This window comes from Balaenoptera borealis (assembly GCF_965194805.1).
Source record: "Balaenoptera borealis genome assembly, chromosome: 12".
NCBI lineage: Eukaryota > Metazoa > Chordata > Mammalia > Artiodactyla > Balaenopteridae > Balaenoptera > Balaenoptera borealis.
The window spans coordinates 35947360-35959552 of NC_138869.1; the positions used below are offsets into that span (position 1 = coordinate 35947360).

Here is a 12193-nt window from a genome sequence, read left to right on the forward strand (position 1 = left end):
TTAACTTATTCAGGGGGTGTTACCTGCTTCGGGTCAGAGGCCAGAGCCAGCCTCATCGCTGATGGTAAAAGGGAAAAAAATGTATTTAAGGTAATTTAGTGATAATCTCATTGAACTAAGCTTTCTGGAGCCTCGATACAGTGGGGTTCACTTTGGCATCACTGCAACCAGAAGCAAAAAGCTCCCTAGAATCATTCCATCAGTTTCCAAGAGCATTGTATCTTTCTAAAGCTCCTCTGCCCCTGTTCTGGTGGAAAATTGGGTTGTTAAAATAGAGAAACTATGAGCAAAGAGATAGTACATTATAATTTCTGTACTTATACAGAAAAATTCTTCTATTTATAAAATATGGTAGTTATATTTCAGGCATCTCCTGGAAAGAGAGGGGAGTTGGTTAGGCAAAAGAGGATACAGAAAGGATCCTCTTTTTTTTCTGTCTTTGATGTATTGTAGACCTACCATGTGTGGAGATTAGGGGAGATGAATTAGAGAACATATATAAATAAAAAATAATTTCATTTGGATTTTTTTTCAGGCTATATTATAAAAGATTTAATTTACTTTTCTTAAAGAGGATGTTAAACTTCATTTGGTGAATTCAGCATGTAGTAAAAATATACTTCATTTTGATATTATAGCCAGTTAAGATAGGAGGAGGAGAGGGGAGAGAGAAAACGAGAGAGAAGGGAAGGGAGAGAACACGCTGATTTGTTTTGAAGTCAGTGGTGGTCAAAGAAAATTGTTTCATCATCCTCTTCATTTCGAACGCTTCAGAATGAGTTATCTGATTTCACTTTCTACTAAAGTTTTTGTTAACTATTTAATCCCAGGTCATTCGCCTTTAAATGGAACAACCATAATTACTGGGAAATAAAAGCTTTGTCACTTCTTGAGCTTGGATGGAATCAGATAATATTAAGTTCCCTCAACTTTGTAATGCCTGGTTGAATGCTATAAACCAAAAGAAATAGATATATGCTATATTACACTCAGTACTATACAATTTTCCAAGTCAATATGATCTGATAGGATAAATAAAATATTTTATATAATATACTATCTTTTACAGTATATTACATTGTTGTTGGCTTTGTATTATTGACTTTGCTGATTATATGCATTTTATTTTTGCTTTGTTGCTTTTTTCATATTCAGATATATAAACAATCCATGGAAAATCTTTTGCCCACTCCCACAAAATCTCATTACACTTTCAACTTACGGGATTTTTCACGAGTCATCCGAGGCTGCTTGCTCATTGAAAGAGGTGCCGTGCAGAGCAAGCACACTATGATCCGTCTGTTTGTGCATGAGGTTCTCCGAGTGTTTTATGATCGCCTCATTAATGATAATGACCGATTCTGGCTGTTCACTTTAACCAAAAATGTTATAAGAGACCATTTTAAAGAATCATTTGATAGTATCTTTTCACATTTGAGGAAAGGGAATGCACCAGTGAGTATATTTAGTGATTAAAAATATATTAAGTTAAAACAATCCAATAGCATGAATTATTACAATCAACTTATCTTTGAAAGAATACTATTACTTTTTTTTTTAAACATCTTTATTGGAGTATAATTGCTTTACAGTGGTGTGTTAGTTTCTGCTTTATAAAAAACTATTATTTCTTAATGATCATATTCTTTTAACTTTCCTCATAGATAGGTATTTATTTTGAGAAGATCTGCTTTCAGAGGAATTATGTGTATAACATAGAAGTTATATGATAGAGATTGAATGATATAATAGATATAAGGTGCTTAACATGGTAACCATCCCTTAGTAATGACTCACAAAATGGGATGCTCAGAATGACTTTTCCTGCCCCTGGGGGCAAAAAACTTATATGATAGAAAAAACTGGGTTTTTTTTAACTTCCTAAGGATATAATATAATTTCAGGTGTTAATTTTACAAGTATATTATTTACTATCCTAATATTTAAAAGAATTATCTAATTGATAATCATCCCATAACATAGATAAAACAAAATTTTGTGTAACGTTTTCTTAAATTTATTTTAGAAAAAAATTTAAAATTTTCTTAAATTTATTTCAGAAAAATTTTTGTTTTAAAATTATTTTAGAAAAAATTTTAAGTTTTAATACAATTTGTTGATTTCCATTTTATAGGTAACTGAAGAGGACTTAAGAAATCTCATGTTTGGTGACTATATGAATCCTGACCTTGAAGGAGATGACAGAGTTTATATTGAAATTCCAAATATTCATGATTTTAGTGACATCGTGGAACAATGCTTAGATGAGTATAATCAAACTCACAAAACAAGAATGAATCTTGTCATTTTTAGGTACCTATTTTTGGTATTGATGGTTAAAATTACTGTTTATAAAATTTTATTGTGAAATATTTAAAATGTACAAAAAGATATAAAAATATGATGAACAATCTTGTACCCATCATCCAGCTTGAGACATAAAATACTAAACACAGTATTGTAAATCAAATATACTTTGATTAAAAAAAAAAGGGCATAAAATACTAGCAATTTATTTGAAGTCCCTTGTGTAGCCAGCCCTCCCTCACTGCATCCCTATTGTACCTTACAGGGGTAAAAAGAAACTCATTTGTTTCTTTGGCCTTTTACTACACGTGTGGGTTCCTAAACATATATGCAATCTTATTTTGCATGTCTCATACTGTGCACATTCCTCTGCAAGTTGGTTTATTCTAGATTGTTTGTGAAATTCACAAAACATGAATTTTTACTACTGTATTGCACTGCATTGTATAATTTTAACAGAACGTAGTCATTCTTCTGAGATAGACTTCTAGGTAATTTCTAGTTTATGTAATTAAAAAAAAGATTTGAACATTCATGTCTCCTTAGTTACATGTGTAAGAACTTCTCTAGGCTATATTCTTAGAAATGGAATTATTGTGTCATGGTATGTAAGCATCTTCTACTTTACTAAGTTTTGCCAAAGTATCTTCAAAAATAATTATTGTTTTTAAGAGCTTCCATTGTTTCTCACCCTTCACAACACTTAGGATTGCCAGACTTGGTAAGTTTTGTCAGTCAAAGGAGAGTGGAATGGTATCTGACTGTGACCTTAGTTTGTTTTGTTTTTTTTTTAACATCTTTATTGGAGTATAACTGCTTTACAATGGTGTGTTAGTTTCTGCTTTATAACAAAGTGGATTAGTTTATATCCCCATATCTCTTCCCTCTTGCGTCTCCCTCCCTCCCACCCTCCCTATCCCACCCCTCTAGGTGATCACAAAGCACGGAGCTGATCTCCCTGTGCTATGTGGCTGCTTCCCACTAGCTATCTATTTTACATTTGGCAGTGTATATATGTCCATGCCACTCTCTCACTTTGTCCCATCTTACCCTTCCCCCTCCCCATATCCTCAAGTCCATTCTCTAGTAGGTCTGCGTCTTTATTCCCGTCTTGCCCCTAGGTTCTTCATGACCATTTTTTTTTTTGTTTTTTAGATTCCATGTATATGTGTTAGCATACGGTATTTGTTTTTCTCTTTCTGACTTACTTCACTCTGTATGACAGACTCTAGGTCCATCCACCTCACTACAAATAACTCAATTTCGTTTCTTTTTATGGCTGAGTAATATTCCATTGTATATATGTGCCACATCTTCTTTATCCATTCATCTGTCGATGGACACTTAGGTTGCTTCTATATCCTGGCTATTGTAAATAGAGCTGCAATGAACGTTGTGGTACATGACTCTTCTTGAATTATGGTTTTCTCAGGGTATATGCCCAGTAGTGGGATTGCTGGGTCATATGGTAGTTCTATTTTTAGTTTTTTAAGGAACCTCCATACTGTTCTCCATAGTGGCTGTATCAATTTACATTCCCACCAACAGTGCAAGAGGGTTCCTTTTTCTCCACACCCTTTCCAGCATTTATTGTTTGTAGATTTTTTGATGATGGCCATTCTGACCGGTGTGAGATGATATCTCCTTGTAGTTTTGATTTGCATTTCTATAATGATTAGTGATGTTGAGCATTCTTTCATGTGTTTGTTGGCAATCTGTATATCTTCTTTGGAGAAATGTCTATTTAGTTCTTCTGCCCATTTTTGGATTGGGTTGTTTGTTTTTTTTATATTGAGCTGCATGAGCTGCTTGTAAATTTTGGAGATTAATCCTTTGTCAGTTGCTTCATTTGCAAATATTTTCTCCCATTCTGAGGGTTGTCTTTTTGTCTTGTTTATGGTTTCCTTTGCTGTGCAAAAGCTTTTAAGTTTCATTAGGTCCCATTTGTTTATTTTTGTTTTTATTTCCATTTCTCTAGGAGGTGGGTCAAAAGGATCTTTCTGTGATTTATGTCATAGAGTGTTCTGCCTATGTTTTCCTCTAAGAGTTTGACAGTGTCTGGCCTTACATTTAGGTCTTTAATCCATTTTGAGTTTATTTTTGTGTATGGTGTTAGGGAGTGTTCTAATTTCATTCTTTTACATGTACCTGTCCAGTTTTCCCAGCACCACTTATCGAAGAGGCTGTCTTTTCTCCATTGTATGTTCTTGCCTCCTTTGTCGTAAATTAGGTGCCCATCTGTGCGTGGGTTTATCTCTGGGCTTTCTATCCTGTTCCATTGATCTATATTTCTGTTTTTGTGCCAGTACCATACTGTCTCGATTACTGTAGCTTTGTAGTATAGTCTGAAGTCCAGGAACCTGATTCCTCCAGCTCCGTTTTTCTTTCTCAAGATTGCTTTGGCTATTCGGGGTCTTTTGTGTTTCCATACAAATTGTGAAATTTTTTGTTCTAGTTCTGTGAAAAATGCCAGTGGTAGTTTGATAGGGATTGCACTGAATCTGTAGATTGCTTTGGGTAGTATAGTCATTTTCGCAGTGTTGATTCTTCCAATCCAAGAACATGGTATATCTCTCCATCTATTTGTATCATCTTTAATTTCTTTCATCAGTATCTTATAATTTTCTGCATACAGGTCTTTTTTCTCCTTAGGTAGGTTTATTCCTAGGTATTTTATTCTTTTTGTTGCAATGGTAAATGGGAGTGTTTTCTTAATTTCTCTTTCAGATTTTTCATCATTAGTGTATAGGAATGCAAGAGATTTCTGTGCATTAATTTTGTATCCTGCTACTTTACCAAATTCATTCATTAGCTCTAGTAGTTTTCTGGTAGCACCTTTAGGATTCTCTATGTATAGTATCATGTCATCTGCAAACAGTGACAGCTTTACTTCTTCTTTTCCGATTTGGATTCCTTTTATATCTTTTTTTCTCTGATTGCTGTGGCTAAAACTTCCAAAACTATGTTGAGTAAGAGTTGTGAGAGTGGGCAACCTTGTCTTGTTCCTGATCTTAGTGGAAATGGTTTCAGTTTTTCACCATTGAGAACGATGTTGGCTGTGGGTTTGTCATATATGGCCTTTATTATGTTGAGGTAAGTTCCCTCTATGCCTACTTTGTGACTTTAGTTTTAATTCCCCTAATTACTAGTGAGGCTACGTTTCCTGAATTTACTGTTTTGTATATAACTGATTTTCTATTTCTCTCATAGAAATCCTAGTATTAAAAGATTGAATTAATTTGGGATTTTTTTGTTTTGTTTTGTTTTGTTATTGGCCGAGCTGTGTGGCTTGTGGGATCTTATTTCCCCAACCAGGGATCGAACCTGGGCCCTTGGCAGTGAAAGCCCAGAGTCCTAACCACTGGACCACCAGGGAATTCCCAAAGAAATGTTTTTAATAAAAGCAATAATATACTCCCAGTATAAATGACTACAATTTCATTTTATTTTTATAATTTGTATAGTACATTTCCTGAATTTATACCTCAAGTAGTTTTCCTTTACATCAAATGATCCAATTGCAACTGCATTTGAAAAATCATGCTCTTTGATGATTACCTCTTTAAAATTGGGATAGTAATATATGGGGCAGCAAGGTCCATTCTTCTAGGAAAGCAAAATGATAGTTATGTGTAAATATACATTTATATTCATACTTTCAAGTATAATAATATCGATATTTCATAGGTATGTATTGGAACATTTATCACGAATATGTCGAATTCTAAAGCAGTCTGGTGGAAATGCTTTGCTTGTTGGACTTGGAGGAAGTGGTCGTCAATCTTTAACTCGTCTGGCTACATCCATGGCAAAAATGCAAATTTTCCAACCAGAAATTTCTAAGAGCTATGGTATGAATGAATGGAGAGAGGACCTGAAGGTAAAATTGTGAGCAAATCTAGTGTCTAAAATAATATCAATGCATTATTTTTTTAACATCTTTATTGGAGTATAATTGCTTTACAGTGGTGTATTAGTTTCCTTTGTATAACAAAGTGAATCAGCTATACATATACATATATCCCCATATCCCCTCCTTCTTTAGCCTCCCTCCCACCCTCCCTATCCCACCCCTCTAGGTGGACACAAAGCTCCAAGCTGATCTCCCTGTGTTATGTGGCTGCTTCCCACTAGCTATCTATTTTACATTTGGTAATGTATATATGTCCATGCCACTCTCTCACTTCATCCCAGCTTACCCTTCCCCCGCCCTGTGTCCTCAAGTCCATTCTCTACGTCTGCGTCTTTATTCCTGTCCTGCCCCTAGGTTCTTCAGAACCATTTTTTTTTTAGATTCTACATATATGTGTTACAATGCATTATTTTATCTGTAAAGAGAGAGCCAACCTGTATAGCTGTGTGCTAAATACACTGGTGATGATGATAATAATATTATCCCTAGAGCAGTTACTGTGTGTGCTGAGCACTGTTTTAAGTGTTTTATATACATGCTGTCATTCTATAGGTATGACAGTTCAATGCAGCAGGTATGGTTGTCTCTGTGTTTTACTGATGAGGAAACAGAAGTTGAGAGAAGGTATGCACAGCAGAGCAGGATTTATGACTTAAGTCTTATCCACTGCTGTTACCATAGCTGCTGCTGATTTTACCTTATTCTAGTTCAGAGAGGCCTTATTTCAGGTAAATGTATGTTTTCCAGTAGACTTAAATATGAACCTCAATGATGATGATGATGTCATTAATGTTGTCAAATCTTAATAGTTTCTTTGGAGCTGTGTTTCTGTTCCAGTAACAAATAGAATAGTGGAGTGCATACTTGGGGCTTCATCTTCATGTGCCTAGGGCTCTGCAGGCCCCAGAAGAGAGATGACCTAAAGTGGAAAAAAATAAGAGAGACATTACTGGACTTTTTAAACTTTCTCTGACCCTGACATACTAAAATTCTACATCCTAAAAGTTAGTGTAGAGAACTGGTCTTTATATCTTTGATCTTAGATGGACAGAGATTCTTTCTGTTTTGAAATCCATCTCAGTCCCTGAAGTAAGACTCTGAATCAATGACTATGTCTAAGGGGTTGGCAAACTGGCCAGTTGGAGTCTCCCACCAAAAGGGTGGGAGAAATGGAGGCCCAGATTGACAGCCCCGCCAAAATGGAAGAGGTACTACTCTAAATTTGAGATGTTATCAAAAGAAAGGAAAGCAAAACCAACAGATTTCCACCAGATTCTGGTTATAAGTACATTTTTATTTTAAGGTTCTATTAAGGAAAGTGGGCATGAGGGGCCAGAAGACAGTCTTTCTGATCACGGACACTCAGATTAAAGAGGAAGCTTTTCTAGAGGATATTGACAGTGTGCTCAATACTGGAGAAGTACCTAATATTTTTGCAGCAGATGAAAAACAAGAAGTGATGGAGGTAAATGCTTTTTAGGGAGTGCTGCTCCCAACATGTCTTGAAGCTTTTCTGCTCTTCATGATAAATATATCTTGTGCAGAGGATTTTGGTAATTGAAAACTTAATGTATATTATTTTGATACTTTTTTGGTGAATTTTAGATAGCTTCGATAGTTATGAGACAGAATTTTAATTATTTTAATTCATTTTTTCCATAATGATGACAGTGTGTTTCATCCATTTGATCTTATTTAACATGTTTTATGAGTGATTAGAGATTTAAAATCATATCTTAGGGTTACAGTAATATGAGAAAATATAGCTTTAAAACACTACTTGATTAGCTTTTATGGTTTACCACTGGTTAGTAAAATTTTCAAATTTTAACAAAACTACTTGTATTAATTCTGATATATCTGAGAGTCATGCTTTGTGATTTAATTGACAAAAAAATACATTTTTGAAGCACCCACTACTTCAGATGTCCTGACCTTTGACCCCCATTTCTAAGATCTTCCCATACAAGATTTCAGCTAGTAATTTCCCCTTTCATGTACCATAACTACTTTTACTCACAGATTTTATCACTCACACCAGGATGCTTCATTCCAGCCTCTAGTGATAACATCTGGAGTAAAATGGTTTCACCCTGGTTGTTCAAGCACTCTGCTTTTCTTGTCTATGGAATGAAACTGTTATATACACAAAATAGTTCCTCCTACATAGAGTTGTTGTGAGTTCTGAGGATCAAGTGAAATAAGGCACTTATAGAATGTAAGGCACTTATGGAATGTCAGGCACTTAGAAAGCCCTCAGTAAATCTGATACATTACCAGTTCATGGCCTGGCGTGGGGAAGGAGAAAGGAAAAAAAATCCCAAGTAGCATCCAGGTTGTGGCTAAGGCTGCTGAAGAATCGTAATTCTCCTAATTTATAGGATAAATTCATCCCTCACACTCCTACCCAAGGAATAGGGCACCTTGGGGAGTGGGATTTTCTAAGCTTTGCAAGGTTTTTCTGCTCACTGTAGCTATTGTTTGTCTTTTCTTCTCATCATTTTGCTACAAAGCTTTTCCATTGCTTCACTATTTTATGGTATGACCCAATAGTAGCCTTAAGAACTTCTTTCCTTCATATTCCAACCTAGGAACACCATACCAGTTTTTCCACAAGGAAATAGTCATGGTCAGAACTCAGGGGTACCAAAATGCATTCCTGTTTTTGCTTGCTTTATACTAATTTTTAAAAATATAAAAGGTAATGTAAAAGAAGTTATATTAATTTCTTTACATACCCTGCATCCCACTTTGAAGACCACTTTGCTTATTTCATCCATCTGGCAAACATTTTACTCTAAACCTCACTTCCTATAACTGACCTCTGTAGCTTGGCCCTGGCACTGCCTAGAGGGCACCTCTTATAGACTCAGCACATCTCTCTGGCATCAACATCAGCATTCTAGACTCAGAACCTCTGAGTTCTAGAAACCTCTATTTCCTGACTACCGTTTCCACTGTTCCATTTGCACTCCTTGCAGAATTAAATTATTGCAATATTTTTCTCAGTGTAGCAGTGACTTATTTACCACATTTAGTGATATTTTCTCAGTTCCCTTTTAAAATTCTGATTCATCTTTGAAATAATTCATCATTCCTTCTTTTAAACTCTGCTTTCTCTTGACTGCTATGAAATTTCACTCAGTTTGTTTCCTATCTCCCTAATTATTCCTTCAGTAACTAGTCTTTTTCTTGCTCCCCAGAATCAGTTGTGCTCCCAAAGTGTGTGTGTGTGTGTGTGTGTGTGTGTGTGTGTGTATTACTCCCTACTTCTACTCTAGAAGCATTAACCAATATTTCTGTGTAAATAACCCCTATATTTATATCACCATCCTGGCCCTTTTGTGAACTCTTGTTCTACAGTTACAACCATGTATTACCTTTCTCTATCTGAATGTCCCCCTGTTAACTCAGAGTTAATGCAGGTAGACCACCTGAACGTAATTTCATAGATTGACACTGATCATAATAGTCGTAATTTGAGAATTACTGTCAGAATGAATATACAGAGTTGACTTACCGTTTCCCATAGATATAGCTATCATATATCTATAATAGAGAATTCTTTTAGAAATAAATTCATTGTTATAACATTGGAAATTATATGATCATTGTGACCACTCCCTAAATTTGCTATTGAAAAAATTTTAAATCTATTTATAAGATAATTTATTGACTATGAAACCTTTTCTGCTTTGAACAAAGAGAAAGGTAGGATATAAAAAGCTGAAAGGTACTTACCTATGTGGAAAGAACTATTTTAAGTATTCACATGTAATGGCTTTTTGATTCCTCAACAATCCTTTGATGTAGGTACTCTTTTCCCCATTTTACAGATGAGGAAACTAAGGTACAGAGAGGTTAAGTAACTTGCCTTCAGGTCACATAGGTAATCAGCTGCAAGCGGGGACTTGAATTCAAGAAGTCTGGTTCTAGAGTCATTATGCCTAACTACATGTAAGATGCCTTTCTCATATAGAGATATACAAGGGAAGAAAATTAAAAGTGACCTATAATCTCATTACCAAACAACTCTATTTACGTTTCAAAAAATACAAATATTGTAAGAATAAAATTAGATAATTCAAACAACATAAGAACGTCCAAAATGGAAAAAAAATGATATAAACCAAGAAGAATGTCCAAGATAAAATATGAAGACCTCTCTCTCACTCTCCCTTAAGTCCCTCTCACCCAAAGTAACCACTATTAATTGTTCTTTGTGATTGCTTCCATAAAAAAGTGTGTACGTGCTCACACATATGCACCTATATATTTTTTAATTTAACGAAAAGGATCGTATTATACATACTATTGCACAGTTTGTTCTTGCATTTATTTTATCTTGCTGATCTTGCCATAGCACATGTTGATGCATCTCATTATTTTTAACAGTTGTATAAAATTACAATATATGGATGTTTAATAATGTTTTTATTTTTTATTATTTTTTAAATATTTATTTATTTATTTGGCTGCACCGGGTCTTAGTTGCGGCACGCAGGATCTTAGTTGTGGCATGCAGGCTCTAGTTCCCTGACCAGGGATTGAACCCGGGCCCCCTGCATTGGGAGCGCGGAGTCTTAACCACTGGACCACCAGGGAAGTCCCTATAATGTTTTTAACTGGACACTTTAGTTGTTTATATTTTTTCCTCCTAAAAACAATGTTGAATTATAGTCCCACACATATATCTTGGTGAACTTTTGTATTTTTATAAGTTAAATTTTTGGCAGATATTTGTTTTTAAATTATAGAATTACAGAATTGAAAGTAGTCTTCTAAGTGCAAGCTATAACAAAACCATTATTTTGATATAAAAACAAAAATTTAAAGATATTTATAAGGGGAATAATAAAAATTCTTAATATTCCAATATCTACTAATCTTATTATCAGCATACCTGTTTTTATTTATGAGGTTTTTTCTGGTATTCCCTAGGGTGTTCGTCCTGTGGCTCAGGCTGGCAATAAACACGATGAATTCAGCCCCTTAGCCCTGTTTGCTTTCTTTGTGAATCGCTGCAAAGATAATCTTCATGTTGTAGTGGCCTTTAGTCCCATTGGAGATGCCTTTCGAAATTGCTTGAGGCAGTTCCCATCCCTCATCAATTGCTGTACCATTGACTGGTTTCAGGTTTGTAATTTGGGGGGGAAGGACAACTAAATCTTTTGGAATTTTGCTGAAATCTTACTCAACCTCTATTAATTTACATTCATCAAGTGTTTCTTGATCACTTACTCTAATGGCAGCACCAGGGACTGGTAAGACTACATGATCCCTAAAAGGAGCTCACACTCTAGACTGGAAGACAAAAAAGGCAGTCAGCAAGTGAGCAGTCAACAATTATATAAAAGAGCCATAGTCTTGGTGTGGGAAAGGTGTACTTATTAAGACAGTGACTCTCTGAAATATGAAAATAAATTCGTTACATAGAGGAGGGGGTGTATAAGGAACCAGCAGAATGTGTTTTATATATACATATATATATACACACACATATATGTGTAAAGATATATATATAGAGAGATCTTTATCTCTCTGTACATATATTTACTATAAGGAATTGGCTCATATGATTATAGAGGCTGACATGTTCCAAGATTTGCAGCTGGCAAGCTGGAGACCCACAAGAGCTGATGGTGTAGTTCCAGTCTGAAGGCCAGCAAGCTTGAGACCTAGGAAGAAATGATATTTCCATCTGAGTCCAAAGAGAGGAAAAAACTGATGTTCCCGCTTGAAGGCCATCAGGCAGGAGGAAGTCCCCCTTATCTGAGGGAGGGTCAGCCTTTTTGTTCTATTCAGGCCTTCAACTGATTGGATGAGGGTCACTCACATTAGGGAGAGCAGCCTGCTTTACTCAGTCTGTTCATTTAAATATTGAACCCATCCAAAAATGCACCTCACAGAAACACCCAGAATAATGTTTGACCAAATATATGGGCACCCTTTGGCCCGTAGCAAGTTGACACA

At 35.3% G+C, this 12193-nt stretch overlaps 1 protein-coding gene across 1 annotated transcript in view; it reads left to right on the top strand.

Annotated features, from left to right (window-relative positions):
- Positions 1–12193, top strand: part of DNAH12 (dynein axonemal heavy chain 12) — a 238068-nt gene that overhangs the window by 153690 nt on the left and 72185 nt on the right. The window contains exons 41-45 of the mRNA XM_082344611.1: positions 1156–1455; positions 2135–2313; positions 5995–6187; positions 7524–7685; positions 11162–11356. Coding sequence (XP_082200737.1) covers positions 1156–1455; positions 2135–2313; positions 5995–6187; positions 7524–7685; positions 11162–11356 — 1029 coding nt within the window. The remainder of the gene's footprint in view (positions 1–1155; positions 1456–2134; positions 2314–5994; positions 6188–7523; positions 7686–11161; positions 11357–12193) is intronic.